The sequence below is a fragment of the Taudactylus pleione genome, unplaced genomic scaffold (assembly GCF_031769625.1).
Source record: "Taudactylus pleione unplaced genomic scaffold, aTauple2 ptg000304l, whole genome shotgun sequence".
Lineage (NCBI taxonomy): Eukaryota > Metazoa > Chordata > Amphibia > Anura > Myobatrachidae > Taudactylus > Taudactylus pleione.
In genome coordinates this window covers 354632-380370 of record NW_028284705.1, presented here as the reverse complement: position 1 = coordinate 380370, position 25739 = coordinate 354632, and the positions used below count along the sequence as shown (strand labels likewise).

Sequence of the window (25739 nt, the reverse complement as noted above, 5' to 3'; positions counted from 1 at the left end):
GTATCCTGGAATCTAAAATGTCGTACTCAGCAAACAACAGTCCAAGACACTCCCTCCTCATAGACCTTGTGACTGCTCTATCGATCTAATCCTGGGAAAACATCCCCCTCATGGCCATGTGTAGCCACCATCTATTTCTGAAACTCACTTCATCTCTGATTACAGGTGTATCCGTAAATTCTCCTCTCCAGCAGGCGCTCATTTCTTCTTTGTAGAGAAAAAGGATGGAGGTCTTTGTCCTTAATTTCTGAGCTTTTCAGTCATCTCAAGGGGTCCAGAATCTTCACCAAACTGGCTTTGCGCTGTGCTTAAAACCTAGGGCATGATTCAGTACGGATCGCAACTGTGATCGCTACTGTGATTACGCACGTAGTTTCACTGCGATCATATGCTAATGTCTGCGATCGCAGTGTAATCTCAGCAATGCTTAGCAAAATAGTGAAACCATCGATAACATGGAGTACCATCACAGCCTTACGCACACTTACACAGGCCCTGACCTTACTCAGGAATTACTAACCTCATCACACGCAGTGATTACACAAGACTGAGAGACCATCAGTAACATGGAGTACCATCACAGCCTTACGCACACTTACACAGGCCCTGACCTTACTCAGGAATTACTAACCTCATCACACGCAGTGATTACACAAGACTGAGAGACCATCAGTAACATGGAGTACCATCACAGCCTCACACACACTTACACAGGCTCTGACCTTACTCAGGAATTACTAACCTCATCACACGCAGTGATTACACAAGACTGAGAAACCATCAGTAACATGGAGTACCATCACATCCTCACACACACTTACACAGGCTCTGACCTTACTCAGGAATTACTAACCTCATCACACACAGTGATTACACAAGACTGAGAGACCATCAGTAACATGGAGTACCATCACAGCCTCACACACACTTACACAGGCTCTGACCTTACTCAGGAATTACTAACCTCATCACACACAGTGATTACACAAGACTGAGAGACCATCAGTAACATGGGGTACCATCACATCCTCACACACACTTACACAGGCTCTGACCTTACGCAGGAATTACTAACCTCATCACACACAGTGATTACACAAGACTGAGAGACCATCAGTAACATGGAGTACCATCACATCCTCACACACACTTACACAGGCTCTGACCTTACTCAGGAATTACTAACCTCATCACACGCAGTGATTACACAAGACTGAGAAACCATCGATAACATGGAGTACCATCACAGCCTCACACACACTTACACAGGCTCTGACCTTACTCAGGAATTACTAACCTCATCACACACAGTGACTACACAAGACTGAGACCATCAGTAACATGGAGTACCATCACATCCTCACACACACTTACACAGGCTCTGACCTTACTCAGGAATTACTAACCTCATCACACACAGTGATTACACAAGACTGAGAGACCATCAGTAACATGGAGTACCATCACATCCTCACACACACTTACACAGGCTCTGACCTTACTCAGGAATTACTAACCTCATCACACACAGTGATTACACAAGACTGAGATACCATCAGTAACATGGAGTACCATCACATCCTCACACACACTTACACGGCTCTGACCTTACTCAGGAATTACTAACCTCATCACACACAGTGATTACACAAGACTGAGAAACCATCAGTAACATGGAGTACAATCACATCCTCACACACACTTACACAGGCTCTGACCTTACTCAGGAATTACTAACCTCATCACACGCAGTGATTACACAAGACTGAGAAACCATCAATAACATGGAGTACCATCACAGCCTCACACACACTTACACAGGCTCTGACCTTACTCAGGAATTACTAACCTCATCACACACAGTGATTACACAAGACTGAGATACCATCAGTAACATGGAGTACCATCACATCCTCACACACACTTACACAGGCTCTGACCTTACTCAGGAATTACTAACCTCATCACACGCAGTGATTACACAAGACTGAGAAACCATCAGTAACATGGAGTACCATCACATCCTCACACACACTTACACAGGCTCTGACCTTACTCAGGAATTACTAACCTCATCACACACAGTGATTACACAAGACTGAGAAACCATCAGTAACATGGAATACCATCACATCCTCACACACACTTACACAGACTCTGACCTTACTCAGGAATTACTAACCTCATCACACGCAGTGATTACACAATACTGAGAGACCATCAGTAACATGGAATACCATCACATCCTCACACACACTTACACAGGCTCTGACCTTACTCAGGAATTACTAACCTCATCACACACAGTGATTACACATGACTGAGATACCATCACATCCTCACACACACTTACACAGGCTCTGACCTTACTCAGGAATTACTAACCTCATCACATACAGTGATTACACAAGACTGAGAGACCATCAGTAACATGGAGTACCATCACATCCTCACACACACTTACACAGGCTCTGACCTTACTCAGGAATTACTAACCTCATCACACACAGTGATTACACAAGACTGAGAGACCATCAGTAACATGGAGTACCATCACATTCTCACACACACTTACACAGGCTCTGACCTTACTCAGGAATTACTAACCTCATCACACGCAGTGATTACACAAGACTGAGAAACCATCGATAACATGGAGTACCATCACAGCCTCACACACACTTACACAGGCTCTGACCTTACTCAGGAATTACTAACCTCATCACACACAGTGACTACACAAGACTGAGAGACCATCAGTAACATGGAGTACCATCACATCCTCACACACACTTACACAGGCTCTGACCTTACTCAGGAATTACTAACCTCATCACACGCAGTGATTACACAAGACTGAGACACCATCAATAACATGGAGTACCATCACAGCCTCACACACACTTACACAGGCTCTGACCTTACTCAGGAATTACTAACCTCATCACACACAGTGATTACACAAGACTGAGATACCATCAGTAACATGGAGTACCATCACATCCTCACACACACTTACACAGGCTCTGACCTTACTCAGGAATTACTAACCTCATCACACACAGTGATTACACAAGACTGAGAAACCATCAGTAACATGGAGTACCATCACATCCTCACACACACTTACACAGGCTCTGACCTTACTCAGGAATTACTAACCTCATCACACACAGTGATTACACAATACTGAGAGACCATCAGTAACATGGAATACCATCACATCCTCACACACACTTACACAGGCTCTGACCTTACTCAGGAATTACTAACCTCATCACACACAGTGATTACACATGACTGAGATACCATCACATCCTCACACATACTTAAACAGGCTCTGACCTTACACAGGAATTACTAACCTCATCACACACAGTGATTACACAAGACTGAGAGACCATCAGTAACATGGAGTACCATCACATCCTCACACACACTTACACAGGCTCTGACTTTACTCAGGAATTACTAACCTCATCACACGCAGTGATTACACAAGACTGAGAAACCATCAGTAACATGGAGTACCATCACATCCTCACACACACTTACAGAGGCTCTGACCTTACTCAGGAATTACTAACCTCATCACACACAGTGATTACACAAGACTGAGATACCATCAGTAACATGGAGTACCATCACATCCTCACACACACTTACAGAGGCTCTGACCTTACTCAGGAATTACTAACCTCATCACACGCAGTGATTACACAAGACTGAGAAACCATCAGTAACATGGAGTACCATCACAGCCTCACACACACTTACACAGGCTCTGACCTTACTCAGGAATTACTAACCTCATCACACACAGTGATTACACAAGACTGAGATACCATCAGTAACATGGAGTACCATCACATCCTCACACACACTTACACAGGCTCTGACCTTACTCAGGAATTACTAACCTCATCACACACAGTGATTACACAAGACTGAGATACCATCAGTAACATGGAGTACCATCACATCCTCACACACACTTACACAGGCTCTGACCTTACTCAGGAATTACTAACCTCATCACACACAGTGATTACAAAAGACTGAGAACCCATCAGTAACATGGAGTACCATCACAGCCTCACACACACTTACAGAGGCTCTGACCTTACTCAGGAATTACTAACCTCATCACACACAGTGATTACACAAGACTGAGATACCATCAGTAACATGGAGTACCATCACATCCTCACACACACTTACACAGGCTCTGACCTTACTCAGGAATTACTAACCTCATCACACGCAGTGATTACACAAGACTGAGAAACCATCAGTAACATGGAGTACCATCACATCCTCACACACACTTACACAGGCTCTGACCTCACTCAGGAATTACTAACCTCATCACACGCAGTGATTACACAAGACTAAGACACCATCAGTAACATGGAGTACCATCATATCCTCACACACACTTACACAAGCTCTGACCTTACTCAGGAATTACTGACCTCATCACACACAGTGATTACACAAGACTGAGATACCATCAGTAACATGGAGTACCATCACTTCCTCACACACACTTACACAGGCTCTGACCTTACTCAGGAATTACTAACCTCATCACACACAGTGATTACACAAGACTGAGAAACCATCGATAACATGGAGTACCATCACAGCCTCACACACACTTACACAGGCTCTAACCTTACTCAGGAATTACTAACCTCATCACACGCAGTGATTACACAAGACTGAGACACCATCAGTAACATGGAGTACCATCACATCCTCACACACACTTACACAGGCTCTGACCTTACTCAGGAATTGCTAACTTCACCACACGCAGTGAAAGCCCAAGCTGCGTATGGCATCACAGTGGATAATTTATGCACTCCCCTGTAACGGCGTTCAATCGCACTGGCACGATGTTATAGCCCTGCGCATGCGTCGCGTCCGTTGTGCGCATGCGCAAGCCCCGCTGAGCGACTGAAGTTCAGTCATTGCGGGGCTCGCAACAAGACTGGGCGGCTGTCGATGTTGATTGACAGCTCGACCCGTTTTGTGGGCCGGTAGGGTGGGTAGCCTGACAAACGCAGGCGTTCCCTTAGGAACGCCTGGCGTTTGTTGGAAGGCGTTACTGACATCACTAGTGATGTCAGTAGTGGACTTCCTGCTCTATTAGAGCAGGAAGTCCACTCGGGCTTGCGGCAGCTGGACTCTACCCCAGGGTCTCGTCTCCGCGATTATCGCGACGGTCTCCAGGCCGCTCGCACACGCTGTGGGTAGTCACCCACAGCTTTGCGAGCGGCCTGGAGACAAAATAACCCAATAGCACGCCCACAGACCCAGCAAGTGGCCAGCGGCTGCGGGCGGGTCTTAATCAGGGCCTGAGTCAGATACAGATTGTACTTGGTAATGCAGGTTACTGGAGACTGAGGGCCTGATTCAGACCTGGTCGCAAGCGCTGAGCGCTCGCAACCGGGTTGATGGTGGCCCACAGCGCATGCGCACGACGAGTCCCAGCTAGCGACGGGCAATCCTTCGCTCCGGGTCTCGCACCAAAGGGGACGAGCTGTCAATGTTGAGTGACAGCTCGCCCCCTTTGGTGGGCGGGCCAGGGGGCTGGCTGCCCAAGCGGAGGCGTCCCCGAGGGAACGCTTGCCGTTTGGGGGCGCCCCACTGACATCAAGAGTGATGTCAGTGGAGAGATTCCGGCTCTGTTAGAGCCGAAAGCTCTCTGGGGCTTACGATGAACCAGACCCTACGACAAGGGTCTCGTCGCAAGCCCGATGGTCGCGATGGTCTTGACCATCGCGACCATCATCATGGCCGCTCGCTATAGCTGTGGGTGGTCACCTACAGCAATGCGAGTTCCCATGAGGCCGCTCCAAAAAAAAAAAGCCCGGCCCTGATTCAGAGCGAGCACTCTGTCAGAGCGAGCGACTCTGAATCAGGCCCTGAGTCAGATGCGGAATGTATTTGGTAATGCAGGTTACTGGAGACTGGGGACCTCATTCAGACCCGCTCGCAAGCGGGTCGATGGCCGAGCAGTGCAAACGCGCGAGCCCCGGATCGAGCGAGGAAATCACTCGCTCCGGGGCTCGCAGTAAAACGCGGCGGCTGTCGATGTTGAACGACAGCTCGCACCTTTTTGTAGGTGGGGAAGGGGGTGGCTGGTCAAACGGAGGCGTTCCCAAAGGAAGTGAGTAGTGAGCTTCTGGCTCTATTAGAGCCGGAAGCTCACTGGGGCTTGCGACAGACAAGACCCTACCACAATCAGGGCCTGAGTCAGATGCGGGATGCACTTGGCAATGCAGGTTACTGCGGACTGAGGGCCTAATTCAGAGGCGCTCACTATTTGCGAGCGCTCGCTCTGAATCAGGGTGGGCCATTTTTTTTATTAACCCCTGCCTCCAGGCCGCTCGCTAAGCTGTGGTCTCAACCATCGCGACCATCGGGCTTGCAACGAGACCCTTGCAGTAGGGTCTCGTGGCCGCAAGCCCCAGAGATTCACTGGTGATGTCAGTGGGGCCGCCCACAAACGGCAGGCTTTCGCATGGGAACGCCTCCGTTTGCCCAGCCACCCCCCCCTCTCCCCGCCTTCCAAACGGGGCGAGCTGTCAATCAACATCGACAGCCGCCCAATTTGGATGCGAGAGCCTGAGCGAGTGCTTTTTGCGCTCGCTCCGGGGCTCACACTCGCACAGTACGCACGCCGCGTGTGCGCACTGGCCCACCATTGACACGCTTCCGAGCGCTGTGCGCTTGCAAGTGGGTCTGAATCAGGCCTTGAGTCAGATGCGGAATGCACTTGGTAATGCAGGTTACTGGAGGCTGAGGCCCTCATTCAGACCCGCTCGCAAGCGCTATGCGCTCGCAAGCGGGTCGATGGTGGGGCACAAGTTATAAAAGTAAGGGGCCTGATTCAGAGCCGGACGCAATTAGCGCTCGCTCGTCCAGAAAATAGGGGTGGCTATTCAAATGAACCGTTCGCTGTTTGCGGTCTGTTCACGCCTCTAGGTCTGAACGAGCGTACAAAACTTGCGGTCGTTTTTTAGGAAACTACGCCCCCTGGCCGCTCGCATCCTACGTCATGTCCGCTATTTATTAGATTAATCGAGAACATCGAACAGGGTATGAACTGCTCGCTATTCTTGTGGTTGGTTTTTGCTACCACAATTTTGCGAGCAGTTCTGGCTATAAAATAACCCAGTGACGTGGTCAATGACGCTGCTGTTTTAAATATGCACACCCATAAAACGCCCGTTTTGACCTTTAAGCACGCCTGCGATCGGATCTCCACTCCCCATTTTCAAGCACCTTCCCCTGTTACCACCCACATACGCCTCTTTCTGTCACTCAAATTAGCAGGCATTCGCTATTTTGCGAGCACATGAATTTCGGCCGCACTGACTGGTTCGCGCATGCGTATAACGATCCGTACGCATGCGCAGTTGGGCAAACATCGCTCAGAGCGAACGAGCTGCCGCTTACGAGTGGCTCTGAATCAGGCCCAAGGTTTATAAGCCTGTTACAAATATTCTCTTGTGGCCTCTTGTACGGTGAGTGATGGTTTTCATTACCACTCGTGTCTCTTCTCAGGTGCAGGATGTGACTCTGGAGATCACCGACCTTTTGCAGTGGTTGGAGCAGGTGGAGGTGCGTCTCTCCTTATCCAAACCTGCCTGGGGACACCCAGAATCCACAAGAGAGGATCTAACCAAACACCTGGTAAAGAGGCACAGTTATTACTGTACAACCTGTCCTCTGCCTCCTGTACTCTACCTGTTACCTGATTCCTCTGCCTCCTGCACTCTACTTGTTACCTGATTCCTCTGCCTCCTGCACTCTACCTGTTACCTGATTCCTCTGTCTCCTGCACTCTACATGTTACCTGATTCCTCTGCCTCCTGCACTCTACCTGTTACCTGATTCCTCTGTCTCCTGCACTCTACCTGTTACCTGATTCCTCTGCCACCTGATTCCTCTGCCTCCTGCACTCTACCTGTTACCTGATTCCTCTACCTTCTGCACTCTACCTGTTACCTGATTCCTCTGCCTCCTGCACTCTACCTGTTACCTGATTCCTCTACCTTCTGCACTCTACCTGTTACCTGATTCCTCTACCTTCTGCACTCTACCTGTTACCTGATTCCTCTGCCTCCTGCACTCTACATGTTACCTGATTCCTCTGCCTACTGCCATCTACATGTTATCCGATTACTGTGCCTCCTGCACTCTACCTGTTACCCGATTCCTCTGCCACCTGCACTCTACATGTTACCTGATTCCTCTGCCTCCTGCACTCTACATGTTACCTGATTCCTCTGCCTCCTGCACTCTACCTGTTACCTGATTCCTCTACCTTCTGCACTCTACATGTTACCTGATTCCTCTGCCTCCTGCACTCTACCTGTTACCTGATTCCTCTGTCTCCTGCACTCTACCTGTTACCTGATTCCTCTGCCTCCTGCACTCTACCTGTTACCTGATTCCTCTGCCTCCTCCACTCTACCTGTTACCTGATTTCTCTGCATCCTGCACTCTACCTGTTACCTGATTCATCTGCCTCCTGCACTCTACCTGTTACCTGATTCCTCTGCCACCTATACTCTACCTGTTACCTGATTCCGCTGCCTCCTGCACTCTACACTGCTCCCTGATTCCTCTGCCTCCTGCACTCTACACTGCTCCCTGATTCCTCTGCCTCCTGCACTCTACACTGCTCCATGATTCCTCTGCCTCCTGCACTCTACACTGCTCCCTGATTCCTCTGCCTCCTGCGCTCTACACTGCTCCCTGAGTCCTCTGCCTCCTGCGCTCTACACTGCTCCCTGATTCCTCTGCCTCCTGCACTCTACACTGCTCCCTGATTCCTCTGCCTCCTGCGCTCTACACTGCTCCCTGATTCCTCTGCCTCCTGCACACTACACTGCTCCCTGATTCCTCTGCCTCCTGCACTCTACACTGCTCCCTGATTCCTCTGCTTCCTGTACTGCTCCCTGATTCCTCTGACTCCTACACTGCTCCCTGATTCCTCTGCCTCCTGCACTCTACACAGCTCCCTGATTCCTCTGCCTCCTGCACTCTACACTGCTCCCTGATTCCTCTGCCTCCTGCACTGCTCCCTGATTCCTCTGCCTCCTGCACTGCTCCCTGATTCCTCTGCCTCCTGCGCTCTACACTGCTTCCTGATTCCTCTGCCTCCTGCACTGCTCTCTGATTCCTCTGCCTCCTGCACTGCTCCCTGATTCCTCTGCCTCCTGCGCTCTACACTGCTCCCTGATTCCTCTGCCTCCTGCACTGCTCCGTGATTCCTCTTCCTCCTGTGCTCTACACTGCTCCCTGATTCCTCTGCCTCCTGCACTGCTCCCTGATTCGTATGCCTCCTGCACTCTACACTGCTCCCTGATTCCTCTGCCTCCTGCACTGCTCCCTGATTCCTCTGCCTCCTGCGCTCTACACTGCTCCCTGATTCCTCTGCCTCCTGCACTGCTCCCTGATTCCTCTGCCTCCTGCACTGCTCCCTGATTCCTCTGCCTCCTGCACTGCTCCCTGATTCCTCTGCCTCCTGCACTGCTCCCTGATTCCTCTGCCTCCTGCGCTCTACACTGCTTCCTGATTCCTCTGCCTCCTGCACTGCTCCCTGATTCCTCTGCCTCCTGCACTGCTCCCTGATTCGTATGCCTCCTGCGCTCTACACTGCTCCCTGATTCCTCTGCCTCCTGCACTGCTCCCTGATTCCTCTGCCTCCTGCGCTCTACACTGCTCCCTGATTCCTCTGCCTCCTGCACTGCTCCCTGATTCCTCTTCCTCCTGCGCTCTACACTGCTCCCTGATTCCTCTGCCTCCTGCACTGCTCCCTGATTCGTATGCCTCTTGCGCTCTACACTGCTCCCTGATTCCTCTGCCTCCTGCACTGCTCCCTGATTCCTCTGCCTCCTACGCTCTACACCTTTCCCTGATTCCTCTGCCTCCTGCACTGCTCCCTGATTCCTCTGCCTCCTGCACTGCTCCCTGATTCCTCTGCCTCCTGCACTGCTCCCTGATTCCTCTGCCTCCTGCACTGCTCCCTGATTCCTCTGCCTCCTGCACTGCTCCCTGATTCGTATGCCTCCTGCGCTCTACACTGCTCCCTGATTCCTCTGCCTCCTGCACTGCTCCCTGATTCCTCTGCCTCCTGCGCTCTACACTGCTCCCTGATTCCTCTGCCTCCTGCGCTCTACACTGCTCCCTGATTCCTCTGCCTCCTGCACTGTTCCCTGATTCCTCTGCCTCCTACACTGCTCCCTGATTCCTCTGCCTCCTGCACTGCTCCCTGATTCCTCTGCCTCCTGCACTCTACACTGCTCCCTGATTCCTCTGCCTCCTGCACTCTACCTTATGTCATTAGTCCTCTGTGTCCCACACCCCATAGGTTTCACTGACTCCCCTTCATGCTCTCCATTTCATCCTTGTAATCTGATTTTGTATCTGCTTGTACAGGACCTTTGTAAGGAGATGGAGTCTAAGCAGCACACTTATAACAGCGTAAATGACCGGCTCCAGCGCCTGTTGACCTCCAGCCCTCACCCACGGGGCTCAAGTGTTGAGCATCAGATCCGGATACTGGAACAGAAATGGGAAAGTGTGTACACCAAGGTGCAGGACAGGAAGGTGAGTGCTGGGGGAGCAGAGACTCAGCATTCTCCTATGTAGTGTGTACACCTGGACCTGTACTGATGTTGGTATTGTGTGTGTGTGTCAGATGTACTTCTGGATATACCTATGTTGTGTGTACACCGGACCTGTACTGATGTTGGTATTGTGTGTGTGTGTCAGATGTACTTCTGGATATACCTATGTTGTGTACACCTGGAACTGTACTGATGTTGGTATTGTGTGTGTGTGTGTGAGTGTGTGTCTGATGTACTTCTGGATATACCTATGTTGTGTGTACACCTGGACCTGTACTGATGTTGGTATTGTGTGTGTGTGTCAGATGTACTTCTGGATATACCTATGTTGTGTACACCTGGAACTGTACTGATGTCGGTATTGTGTGTGTGTGTGAGTGTGTGTCTGATGTACTTCTGGATATACCTATGTTGTGTGTACACCGGACCTGTACTGATGTTGGTATTGTGTGTGTGCGTGCGTGTGTGTGTCAGGTGTACTTCTGGATATACCTATGTTGTGTGTACACCGGACCTGTACTGATGTTGGTATTGTGTGTGCGCGTGCGTGTGTGTGTCAGGTGTACTTCTTGATATACCTATGTTGTGTGTACACCGGACCTGTACTGATGTTGGTATTGTGTGTGTGCGTGTGTGTGTGTGTCAGGTGTACTTCTGGATATACCTATGTTGTGGACTCCTGGACCTGTACTGATGTTGGTATTGTGCGTGTGCATGTGTGTGTGTCAGGTGTACTTCTGGATATACCTATGTTGTGGACACCTGGACCTGTACTGATGTTGGTATTGTGTGTGTGTGTGTGTGTGTCAGGTGTACTTCTGGATATACCTATGTTGTGTGTACACCTGGACCTGTACTGATGTTGGTTTTGTATATGTGCGTGTGTGTGTGTGTCAGGTGTATTTCTGGATATACCTATGTTATGTGTACACCTGGACCTGTACTGATGTTGGTATTGTGCGTGTGTGTGTGTCAGGTGTACTTCTGGATATACCTATGTTGTGTGTACACCTGGACCTGTTCTGATGTTGGTATTGTGCGTGTGTGTGTCTGGTGTACTTCTGGATATACCTATGTTGTGTGTACACCTGGACCTGTACTGATGATGGTAATGTGTGTGTTCATGCGTGTGTGTGTCAGGTGTACTTCTGGATATAGCTATGTTGTGGACACCTGGACCTGTACTGATGTTGGTATTGTGTGTGCGCGTGCGTGCATGCGTGTGTCAGGTGTGCTTCTGGATATACCTATGTTGTGTGTACACCTGGACCTGTACTGATGATGGTAATGTGTATGTTCATTCGTGTGTGTGTCAGGTGTACTTCTGGATATAGCTATGTTGTGGACACCTGGACCTGTACTGATGTTGGTATTGTGTGTGCGCGTGCGTGCATGCGTGTGTCAGGTGTGCTTCTGGATATACCTATGTTATGCGGACACCTGGACCTGTACTGATGATGGTAATGTGTATGTTCATTCGTGTGTGTGTCAGGTGTACTTCTGGATATAGCTATGTTGTGGACACCTGGACCTGTACTGATGTTGGTATTGTGTGTGCGCGTGCGTGCATGCGTGTGTCAGGTGTGCTTCTGGATATACCTATGTTGTGTGTACACCTGGACCTGTACTGATGTTGGTAGTGTGTGTGTCTGTGTGTGTGTGTGTCAGGTGTACTTCTGGATATACCTATGTTGTGTGTACACCTGGACCTGTACTGATGTTGGTAGTGTGTGTGTCTGTGTGTGTGTGTGTGTGTCTGTGTGTGTCTGTGTGTGTCAGGTGTACTTCTGGATATAGCTATGTTATGTGGACACCTGCACCTGTACTGATGTTGGTAGTGTGTGTGTGTGTGTGTGTGTCAGGTGTACTTCTGCATATACCTATGTTATGTGTACACCTGGACCTGTACTGATGTTGGTAGTGTGTGTGTGTGTGTGTGTGTGTGTGTGTGTGTGTGTGTGTCAGGTGTACTTCTGCATATACCTATGTTATGTGTACACCTGGACCTGTACTGATGTTGGTATTGTGTGTGTGTCTCAGGTCAGCTTGTCAGACGGACTGGCCATGATCACAGAGTTCCATAGCACAATGCAGGAAATGTCGCAGTGGATCGGGCAGGCAGAGGGACGTCTCAACATGGCCGGACCTCCCAGTGTTGTCCTAGAAACGGTGACCAACCAAATTCAAGAGCACAAGGTGCGTCACGGTACAAAGTATTCTATACGGAGACCTTGTCACATGTAACAGTGCAACAAATACACAACTACACTTGTGACCAAAACATTTCAAAATATCAACAGCATGAATAATGAAAATAATGACAAAATTACATTAATAGTGAATAGAAACTAATTTGTAGAATATCAGTATACAGTGCCAATATGTCTGAGGCATAATATTAGTATTGAATAATATACAAATACATATAGAATTGCCAGAAGGTTTAAAGTCTGTTTTGCAACTTACTGCAGTGCATGTTTTCAGGATCGCCTTTCAGTTGCCAGTGCAGCTTTAGTAGAAAGTACGAGCACTGACCAATATTGATGGTCAGATCCAACAGTTCTGAACTCATAAGATTCTATTATATGTATTGTGACGATCTGGGGTATTTTGCTCAGTAGAGGGGTCAGTGGTGCAGTATTTGGGTGGTCTAATAAGGGTCTCCACACAGCTTGTCCGGATTTAAACAAATAAGTGATGCTTTAGTGTGGTCAGCATAAACGAACAAGAGAACAATGAAACATCCCAGCTCCCAGTCAGGGCACTACCTCACTTCTCCAGCCCTGACTCTCCAGCGCACAACTTCACACAAAGTCCCAGTCCTGCCGGCTTATTGCAGGTCTGTCCTCCTGGTCTTCACAGGCCTCCTGGCCTCCACTGACCACCTGGCCTCCACTGACCGCCTGGCCTGGTTTGTCTGCCAGAGCCCCAACTGGGCTGGGTCCTCTGGGCAGCAGAGAGGAGCAGTCACACAACTTTTTAATTTTGTTTGGTCATATCCCACCATCCCAGCACAGATTCAGAGGCTCGCCATCACCCCCTAGCCTAAGTCTAGTCACAGTAGATATAAAACACAGAAACAAATAAGAATTGACATTTATGGCTGTACATATATCATCACTGCCTCCTCGGTATTACATATGGGACCTTAGAGTGATGAATATTCTTATTACATTGGTAGAAGTGAGCCTGGAAATCTGCCCATGATAAGTACAGGTGGTGAGAACATTACCTCCATCTCTCAGGGTCTGGTCCAGGAGATCCAGCTACATGCAGAGAAGTTGTCCACTCTGGAATCTGTCTGTTCCCGACTGAAGGATGTAAGCCGGAAGCAGGAGGGGGACATGACCCAAACCTTGGTGCAGGGTGGCCGGGAGCGGCTGGGAAAGGTGCAGGAGAGAGCGGCTGAGAGGGGCCGCAGCCTGGAGGAGTCCCGGAGACAAGCCAAGCAGGTGGGTACCCGCCCGGTCACACAGCGGCCTCTATGTAATGTGCTATGGAGGCACGGTCTAGATATGGCTTTACCTCTGTACAGGGATACACATGGCATCTCCCACTGAGGACAACAAATCGCATTACTGGGATACAGTATTTCATATTCACTTACTCTTAACTCTCCGTACAGTACATTCTGCATTATAGAGCAGAGAGCACAGCGGTGCTAATTCGCTGTGTGATGTTTTTGGGGGTACAATAAGGGAGAATTCTGGGCAGAACAAAACACACAGATTTTACTGTATCTTCCTGTACAACATCTGCCACTACTATTCATTTTAATCAATAAGTTAATTAGTAATTTAACAAATAATGAAAGCTTATTTAAATTAAGTTACTTTGATTGGGAAGAGGTATATTGCCCCTGCTGGACAATGCAAGTGATGAGCCGACATGTGTAATGTCAACAAAAAAGAGAGAGAGCATAATAGTTACATGTATACAATACAGAGATTATCATAGTTACTGATATACAATACAGAGAGCTTGCTAGTGCTTATTATACACATGAGTGAATGCATTCTAGCGACTGATATACAATACAGAAAACCCTCTAGTGATGTACACAATACAAAGGGAATCCTAGTGCTGGATATACAATACAGAAAGCATTCTAGTGACATGCATACTATACAGAGAGCATCCTAGTGTTTGATATACAATACATAGAGCACACTTGTGACTGCAATACGATACAGAGAACATCTTAGTGACTGAAATACAATGTAGAGTGCATCCTAGTGACTGATGTAAATACAGAGATCATTTTAGTGTTCTTGATACAATACAGTGAGCGTTGCAGTGACTGATATACAATACAGAAACCATTCTAGGGATCTATATGCAATACAGAGATCATTCAATATCAGAAAGCATTCTAGTGATCTTTCTACGAAACAGAGAGCATTTTGTTCACTAATAAACAATGCAGAGAGCATGCTTACCTCTTTGTCCCCCAAGCTCTTATCTCCTATGCTCCATGTTTCCTTTGTTCATCCTCTTCTCTCCTCCACCTCCGTCATTTCCATTAATGATTTTTTTCCACCATGTCTTCTCTGCCGCCTCACCTGCCCAACCCTGTCTACCATTCTTTTTTGTGTTTCCCCTGCCTCTACCTGCCTTGTGCTGGTCATCTCTTCCTGGTTTTCCTGTGTTTGCCCATGCGCTTCCCCCCTCCCCTCCCCCTAGGAATATGAAATACAGGGGTGGCGGGCTATGTATTGCTGAAGCCAGTAATAAGCATCAGAATGGTGTCACGCTGCATTAAGGAACCAGTTACGCCAAGGTTACATCACAGGCCTCACGGACTCCTTGTTGTCTCCTCCCCCCACAGTTACATAAATGCCTGTTGTGGGTGATACAAGGTAAATGCAATGGGTTGACTGCCTCAGAGAGTATGTAACCGGGTACTGATCATACGCCGCGTTACACTGCAGAAGCGAAGTGGGGATGGCAGTGCCCACCAGTGGGTGGGCTGCAGATAGGTGGAAAGGAAGTTGGTAACTATGTTTCGGCTGGTACTCAGTGATGTTCATGCCCCCACAGTACAGCGAATCTCGGCGGATGCTGCTGGAATGGCTGCAGGAGGTGGATCAGAGTCTGGACTCGCAGCAGATGGACCCCAGTGTCAGTCAGGAACACATCAAACAGCAATTGGGTCAGCACAAGGTACCCCCCATACTGCCGGCCACGCATCTTGCTGAGAGGATTGGGGGATGGGCAGATATTTACTCGTAGCTCCATCATTAGACATCACTCACTCTGGAGCTGGAATAGGCTCTGTATGGCCTCTGTAATAACCATGTCTTCAGGTGATAGTCGCACACACTGAAGAGAAGTGATTCATGTCCAGCTTTGTGCCATTAAATTTCCATAAAAAAATAAAAATAAAGTTTATTTGAATAAATCACTCACCAAAACCTAGTTTAGCTCTTTTCATAGATCTTTCTTAATTCTTGTCTTTACAACCCAATGGGAAATTCGTCTTTATTTGTAATCCAATGGGAAATTCGTCTTTATTTGTAATCCAATGGGAAATTCTTTATTTGTAATCCAATGGGAAATTCGTCATTATTTGTAATCCAATGGGAAATTCTTTATTTGTAATCCAATGGGAAATTCGTCTTTATTTGTAATCCAATGGGAAATTTTTCTTTATTTGTAATCCAATGGGAAATTATTCTTTATCTGTAATCCAATGGGAAATTATTCTTTATCTGTAATCCAATGGGAAATTCTTCTTTATTCGTAATCCAATGGGAAATTATTATGTCTTTATAATCCAACTAGTAAAGTGAGACAAGATCACCTTGGTCCACCCACCGCTCTGCCCTGTTCCCTCGCACCCTATTCCCTTTCTGCCCCCTCCCCTCTGTCCCCCCTGTATATTTACCCAATTCCTGGTGTAGTGGTCCTCTCCGGCTGGTCTATCCTGACGCTGCTCTGGGAGCCCCCCCTTATGGCTCTCATTGTGCATTTCGGAAAACGAACAGACCATAGCTCACAATTATATACAGTAGATGGGAAAGTCTTCTGAATTTCTAATGTAATGGGAGGGCCTCTGATGATTGACTGTTGGCAGAGGGGCAGCCAGTCTGCGTCTGTCACTCATAGCAAGCGGCTGTGACTACTTACCCTTCCAGGCAGTGACTGCTAGGGCAGCTGAAACACAGGAGCTGGCATTGGTGCCAGGACTCAGCTGCTGCTCGCAGTCTCTAGCAAGCATTTGCGCTTGCCAGCTGGCCAAACCCCACAGCCAGGTCCAGTGAGGAGGCTCTTGCATTGATTGGCACTGGGCATAGAAAGCTGTCCTAATTCACTGTGCCAAGTTTAATATTCCTCTATTGGTGTACGTGTGGTTAATACATTTAGGGGTCTATTTACTAAGCAGTGTTAGGAGACAAATTGAAAAGTGATAAGGTGCCAGCCAATCAGCTCCCAACTGTCATCTCATAGGCTGTGTTTGAAAAATGACAGTTGGGAGCTGATTGGCTGGCACCTTATCACTTTTCACTCTGTCTCCTAACACTGCTTAGTAACTAGACCCCTTAGGCCCAGAGCAAACATTACTCAGCCACGTGTCATTGTTGCAGGAGTTCCAGAAGATCCTCCGGTCTAAGCGTCCCGTGTACGAGGCAACCCTGCGGAGCGGCCGCGCTCTGAGAGAGAAGGTCCGGCTGCCGGAGGACGGGCAGAAGATGGATGAATCGCTGGGTCAGCTGAGAGAGCGTTGGGAGCACGTCTGCAATAGATCCAGCGAGAGGTACACGGGCCCAGTGAGGGTATTATTATAAAGATAGGAAAAGTGTCAGTGCAGAATGTAAGTTCCCTCTATCCTCTCCATATCGTCTGATATCATGTACAAGGCTCAGACAAATGATGGTGGCCACCAGCTGCTGCTGTATCCGTTCCCAGGCTCTCGCCTTCTTGTTCTCACTAGTAGATAGGTTGCTTTTAGTGAGCCATCATGGTAATAATCAGGAATGATTGTGGTGTACCGAGCGGTGTGTGAGACCGATACTGTAAGACTATTATCCTCCTCATTCACCACCGCGCACTCTACTGCCACCTTATAATAACACAGGTGACCTGACGCATTGTCTACAGCAATTATTCCCTCCATTCACCTGTATGGTACGGTCTTCAGCACAGGGGCTCTCATCCATTGGGATGTTACCTTGGTCCCAATCGCAGCTGCGAAATTATGCTAATGACTCACTTGCTGTCCAGGAATTAGAGACGCCCACTGACAGCATCTCATATCCTCCGTTCATGCAGAAAACCGCAACCTGGAACGCAGATCCAGCGGCCATCAGCCTTCTGAGTAAGTCTAAGCTGCCGCAGGCACAGCGGTCTCCAGACACGCAGAGGGCTCTCCTGCTGCCAGCAAGGACGCAGCGGCTAATTTATGCACGCCCAGAAAACTGCGTTTAACGCGTCCTAACATGCCTGCGTTTTTATAATCACCCCCCATTACCTCCCCCAAACGCTGACTACCTGTCATTTTTTGCACTTTGGGAGTGAATCCTCTATGTGAGCGTAATCGCAAAACAATCGCTGCCCGTCCGCAGTGCGGCTTACACACATACACAATGGCTAACAATAGCTCGATCTGCGTAAATATCGCCTTTGCGTCCATCTCTGAATCGGGCCCTCTGACTGTTATATGTAATGCCTCTGATACAGGGATCCTGTGGGTTTGATTCCCACTACGGCCCTAACTGTGTGGAGTTTGTATATTCTCCCTGTGCTTGCGTGGGTTTCCTCCCACACTCCAAAAATATACTGGTGAGTTAATTAGCTAATTCTCTGAAAAACGCTGCGGAATATGTGTGCGCTATATAATAACTGGTAACTGGTATAATAAATAATGTAACTTATGTCTGTCCGTCACTATTTCTACCATAGATAGATAAATATGAGATAGATAGATAAATAGATAGATAGATAGACATATATGAGATAGATAGATAGATAGTTAGTTAGATAGATATGAGATAAATAGATAGATATGAGATAGATAGATAGATAGATAGATAGACATATATGAGATAGATAGATAGATAGTTAGTTAGATAGATATGAGATAAATAGATAGATATGAGATAGATAGATAGATAGATAGATAGATATGAGATAGATGGATGGATGGATGGATAGATAGATATGAGATAGATAGATAGATAGATAAGTATGAGATAAATAGATAGGATAGATAGATAGATATGAGATGGATGGATAGATATGAGATAGATAGATAGATAGATATGGGATAGATAGATATGGGATAGATAGATAGATATGAGATAGATAGATATGAGATAGATAGATAGATAGATAGATAGATGGATATGAGATAGATAGATATGAGATCGATAGATAGATAGATAGATAGATAGATAGATAGATATGAGATAGATAGATAGATAGATACATATGGGATAGATAGATAGATAGATATGAGATAGATAGATAGATATGAGATAGATAGATAGATAGATAGATATGGGATAGATAGATACATATGGGATAGATAGATAGATATGAGATAGACAGATAGATAGATGGATGAATAGATAGATGTGAGATAGATAGATAGATAGATAGGTATGAGCTAAATAGATAGATATGAGATAGATAGATAGATATGAGATAAATAGATAGATCTGAGATAGATAGATAGATAGATATGAGATACATGGATGGATGGATAGATATGAGATAGATAGATAGATCTGAGATAGATAGATAGATAGATAGATATGGGATAGATAGATATGAGATAGATAGATATGAGAGAGATAGATAGATATGGGATAGATAGATAGATATGAGATAAATAGAAAGATAGATAGATAGATAGATATGAGATAGATAGATATGAGATAGATAGATAGATAGATAGATATGGGATAGATAGATAAGATAGATAGATAGATGTGAGATAAATAGATATGAGATAGATAGATATGAGATCAATAGATATTAGATAGATCGATAGATATGGGATAGATAGATACATATGGGATAGATAGATAGATAGATAGATATGAGATAGACAGATAGATAGATGGATGAATAGATAGATGTGAGATAGATAGATAGGTATGAGCTAAATAGATAGATATGAGATAGATAGATAAGAGAGATAGATAGATATGAGATAAATAGATCTGATATAGATAGATAGATAGATCTTAGATAGATAGATAGATATGGGATAGATAGATATGAGATAGATAGATATGGGATAGATAGATATGAGATAGATAGATAGATAGATAGATAAATATGAGAGAGATAGATAGATAGATATAGGATAGATAGGTAGATAGATACATATGGGATAGATAGATAGATATATATGAGATAGACAGATAGATAGATGGATGAATAGATAGATAGATGTGAGATAGATAGATAGGTATGAGCTAAATAGATAGATATGAGATAGATAGATCTGAGATAGATAGATAGATAGATATGAGATACATGGATGGATGGATAGATATGAGATAGATAGATATTAGATAGATATGAGATAGATAGATCTGAGATAGATAGATAGATATGGGATAGATAGATATGAGATAGATAGATAGATAGATATGAGAGAGATAGATAGATAGATATGGGATAGATAGATAGATAGATACATATGGGATAGATAGATAGATATGAGATAGATAGATAGATAGATAGATATGAGATAGATATGAGATAGATAGATATGAGATAGATAGATATGGGATAGATATGAGATAAATAGATATGAGATAGATATGAGATAGATAGATATGAGATCGATAGATAGATAGATATGAGATAGATAGATAGATAGATATGAGATAGATAGATAGATAGATAGATATGGGATAGATAGATACATATGGGATAGATAGATAGATATGAGATAGACAGATAGATAGATGGATGAATAGATAGATAGATGTGAGATAGATAGATAGGTATGAGCTAAATAGATAGATATGAGATAGATAAGATAGATAGATAGATAGATAGATATGAGATAAATAGATCTGAGATAGATAGATAGATAGATAGATAGATATGAGATACATGGATGGATGGATAGATATGAGATAGATAGATATGAGATAGATAGATAGATATGAGATAGATAGATAGATCTGAGATAGATAGATAGATATGGGATAGATAGATAGATATGAGATAGATAGATAGATAAATATGAGAGAGATAGATAGATAGATAGATAGATAGATATGGGATAGATAGATAGATAGATAGATATGAGATAGATAGATATGGGATAGATAGATAGATAGATAGATAGATAGATATTGGATAGATAGATATGAGATAGATAGATCGATATGAGATAGATAGATAGATAGATAGATAGATAGATATGAGATAGATAGATAGATATGAGATAGATATGAGATAGATAGATAGATAGATATGGGATAGATAGATAGATAGATAGATATGAGATAGATAGATAGATAAATATGAGAGAGATAGATAGATAGATATAGGATAGATAGATAGATAGATAGATATGAGATAGATAGATATGAGATAGATAGATATGGGATAGATAGATAGATAGATAGATATTGGATAGATAGATAGATATGAGATAGATAGATCGATATGAGATAGATAGATAGATAGATAGATAGATATGAGATAGATATATAGATAGATATGAGATAGATAAGATAGATATATAGATATATATATGAGATAGACGGATGGATAGATAGATATGAGATAGATGGATGGATAGATAGATATGAGATAGATAGATAGATAGATAGATATGAGATAGATAGATATGAGATAGATAGATATGAGATAGATAGATATGGGATAGATAGATATGAGATGGATAGATAGATATGAGATAGATAGATACATATGGGATAGATAGATAGATACATATGGGATAGATAGATAAATAGATAGATATGAGATAGATAGATATGAGATAAATAGATAGATATATATGAGATAGATAGAAATGAGATATATAGATATGAGATAGATAGATAGATAGATAGATAGACATGAGATAGATAGAAAGATAGATAGATAGATAGACATGAGATAGATAGATAGATAGACATGAGATAGATAGATAGATTTGAGATATATACAGATAGGGCGTTGCCCCAGCCTACCATCCCCCGTTCCCCGGGTGTTACGCATCTGGTGCAGTCTCCTCCCGGGTCTCAGACTGTGGGTCCTTATGCGGGATTGCCTGTATACGTGCAGTCTCCCACGGTGACGCAGCAGTCGATGGTACCCTTTCAGGGGTATCCTCAGACGGTACCCCCTCCCTGGGTGGATGTCCTCTCCAGCTCTGTTCAGAGCCTGGCGGCCTCGTCATCGGCTTTTCAGTCAATGTTGCACAGTGATTTGCCCCCAAAGGCGTCCAAGCGACCCTTTCCGGTTTCACTGGCGGCGCAGTTCACGGACACGGACGGGTCTTCGGATGACGGAGAGATCCATGAGGACTCTGACTCGGATGCCGGGGCCCAGGAGGTGGAGGCTAAGTCCTCCATTAATGTGCCGGCATTGGTTAGGGTGGTGCGGGCCATCCTTCATATAGAGGAGGATGCGCCGGCTCCCAGGTCGAAGTACCCTAATTTTAAAAAGGCCAAAGTAGCTTTGACTGTTTTTCCCCTGTCCGACCAGTTGACGGATCATATGGCGGGGGCCTGGCAGTTGCCCAGCTAGAGATTCCAACCGCAGAAACGGTTGGCTTCCAACTATCCTTTTCCTGAGGCTCATTGCAGGAAATGGGAAACTCCGCCTGCGGTGGATTCCCATGTCACCCACTTAATTAAAAGCGCTACGTTGCCTTTACCGTCTATCTCCTCCCTGAAAGATCCCATGGACAGGAAAGTGGAGACTTGTTTAAAGTCTATCTACTCTCTCTCTGGGGCTGTGGCCCGTCCGTCCATGGCCATCTCTTGGGTGGCTAAGGCCATCGAGAGCTGGGCCAACGCTTTGGAGGACATCTTTCCGGATGATGCTCCGGATATCCAGAGAGCGTTGATAGGACAAATGAGGGATGCGGCTTCCTACATTGGGGAAGCATCGTTGGATGCAAGCCTGCTGACCTCTAGGGTGTCGGCTGCAGCTGTGTCGGCGCGTCGTTCCTTGTGGCTGCGGTCTTGGAGAGCTGACGCAGACTCCAAAAAAGGGCCTGGAGGCCTTACCTTTTAATGGAAAGTTGCTTTTTGGTCCAGACTTGGACAAAATAGTGGATACTCTGGCTAAGTCTAAATCAGCCTTCCTCCCTTCGGCTTCTGCACCTACCAAAGTACGGAGCTCTGCCTTTCGGTCCTTTCGGGTTCAGGGTAAGGCCAAAGGTCAGTCCTTCCCGAGGCAGTCGGCGACCAAGGCCACTTCTAAGCCCAAGAAGCAGGCCTGGAGTGCCAGGCGCCCTTCTTCCAAGCAGGAAGATAAACCTTCTGCCTGATGGGACGGGCCTCCCTCTTGGAGACCCCAGAGTGGGAGGCCGACTTCTTCAATTTGCCCAGTGCTGGCACAATACCACCACGGATGCCTGGGTTCGAGAAGTAGTCTCCCGGGGGTACGCCCTGTCTTTTCGGCACAGACCGCCCCACCAGTTTTTCTGTACGAGTCCTTCTCAGGACAAGACCAAGGCTTTACAGATTCAGGAGGCTATAGAGTCCTTGCTGAAAGCAGGGGTCATTGTTCCCGTTCCTTAATCACAACGAGGGACGGGGTACTATTCTACTCTGTTTCTGGTGCAGAAACCCAATGGTTCTCATCGCCCTATCCTCAATTTGAAATCTCTGAACAAATTCCTCAGAGTTCCCAAATTCAGGATGGAAACATTACGTTCCATCATTCTGGCGATGGAGCCTGGGGATTACATGGTGTCCCTGGATATCCAGGACGCCTACCTCCATGTTCCGATAGCACCTTCGCACCAGCGGTATCTGAGGTTCGCTATCCTTCAGCATCATTATCAGTTCGGGGCGCTACCCTTTGGCCTCTCCACGGCACTGAGGGTATTCACAAAGGTTATGGCAGACATGGCCGCACATCTTTGGAACCAGAATGTACGGCTGCTGCCGTATCTGGACGACCTCCTGTTGCTGGCGAGCTCCCCGGAGGTACTGCTTCAACATCTCCACCTGACGATCGCTTGCCTGCAAGCGCACTGGTGGTTGATAAATTGGAGAAAGTCCTCCCTGATTCCATCACAGCGGATGGTTCATTTGGGAGCCCTGCTGGATTCTCGTCAGCAAAGAATCTTCCTGACTCCGGAGAAGGTCTCCTCCCTACAGCTGCGGATACACAGTTGCCTGAGCAGTTGCCGCCTGTTGGTCCATTCGGCTATGAGAGTTCTGGGGTCCATGGTGTCGACATTCGACATGGTGGAATTTGCCCAGTGCCATTCCCGGCCCCTTCAGGGGCTGATTCTATCGGAATGTAACGGGTTACCTCACCGGATCCACTCTCAGATGCTGATGTTGTCCCCGGAGGTTCGGCAGTCTTTGGCTTGGTGGCTTCAGACAGCTCATCTGGTCGAGGGGCGCCCCTTTTGGATCCCGGACTGGGTCCTGCTCATGACGGATGCCAGTCTCCGGGGTTGGGGGGTAGTGACCGGCTCATTGTCGCTTCAGGGTCGTTGGTCTGTGGAAGAAGCACTTCTCCCCATCAACATCCTGGAACTGCGGGCAGTATACAGGGCCCTGCAGTCGTCCGGCCCCGCTCTTCACGGAAGGGCGGTTCAGGTGCAGTCCGACAACACCACGGTGGCATATATCAACCACCAAGGAGGAACTCGCAGTCGGGCAGCGATGTCGGAGGTGTCTCGCATCCTTGCTTGGGTGGAGTGCCACATTCCAGCGATCTCGGCGGTCTTCATCCCCGGAGTCCTCAATTGGGAGGCGGACTTCCTCAGCCATCATGACGTGCATCCCGGGGAATGGTCGCTTCACCCAGAGGTGTTTCAGCTACTCGTGGACAGATGGGGGCTGCCGGAGCTGGACTTGATGGCCTCCCATCACGATCACAAGTTGCCCGTTTACGGGTCAAGGACAAGAGACGCAGGCGCATGTCCGGTGGACGCGCTGTCTGTGAAATTGATGTTTCACATGGCGTATCTGTTTCCTCCGATATCCCTACTTCCTCGGGTCCTGCAGAAATTCAAACAGGACTGTGGCACGCTCGTGCTGGTGGCTCCGGCGTGGCCCAGACGTCCTTGGTACTCCGATCTGAGGAGCCTCTCCATCGACGCTCCGTACCTTCTTCCTCAGCATCAGGACCTGTTGTCTCAAGGGCCCTGCCTTTACCCGGATCTGGGTCGGCTATCTTTGACGACGTGGCTCTTGAGACAGCCGTATTGAGTTCCGGGGCTTCTCCAGTTCGGTTATTGTTACCATGCTCAGGGCACGCAAGCCTGCTTCTGCACGGATTTACCACAGGGTGTGGCGCACTTACTTTCAGTGGTGTGAGTCCAGAAGCTATGATCCTCAGGTGTTCCGAGTTTCTAGAATCTTGGAATTTCTTCAATCAGGTTTGGACCTCGGCTTACACCTTGCCTCTCTGAAGGTTCATGCGTCCGCTTTGTCCGTGTGGTTCCAACGACGGATTGCTACACTGCCAGATGTTCACACCTTTTTCCAAGGTGTTCTCAGGATCCAGCCTCCCTTCGTGCCTCCTGTGGCTCCTTGGGACTTGGCGGTGGTGCTACGGGTCTTGCAGGGTTCTCCTTTTGAGCCTCTTGAGTCAGTGGAACTCAAGTGGCTGACGTTTAAGACCGTTTTTCTCCTGGCAATTGCTTCTGCCAGGAGGGTGTCAGAATTGGGGGCGCTTTCCTGTCGCCCTCCTTTTCTGATTTTTCACCAGGACAGAGCGGTGCTCCGCACTCGTCCTGAGATTTTGCCTAAAGTGCTCTCAAAGTTCCACATCAATCAGGAACTTGTTGTGCCAGCTTTTCAGTCACCTGATCTTTCAGCTAGTGAGGCTTCCTTAGATGTAGTCCAGGCGCTTAGAATCTATGTGGACCGGACTGCTTCAGTTAGGAAGTCTGATTCATTGTTTGTCCTCTTTGGTTTT

General features: G+C 46.9%; 1 protein-coding gene across 1 annotated transcript in view; it reads left to right on the top strand.

Annotated features, from left to right (window-relative positions):
• Positions 1–25739, top strand: part of LOC148511581 (microtubule-actin cross-linking factor 1, isoforms 6/7-like) — a 255456-nt gene that overhangs the window by 147288 nt on the left and 82429 nt on the right. Inside the window, exons 21-26 of the mRNA XM_088442060.1 lie at positions 7579–7707; positions 10462–10632; positions 12693–12848; positions 13898–14104; positions 15693–15815; positions 17240–17409. Coding sequence (XP_088298186.1) covers positions 7579–7707; positions 10462–10632; positions 12693–12848; positions 13898–14104; positions 15693–15815; positions 17240–17409 — 956 coding nt within the window. The remainder of the gene's footprint in view (positions 1–7578; positions 7708–10461; positions 10633–12692; positions 12849–13897; positions 14105–15692; positions 15816–17239; positions 17410–25739) is intronic.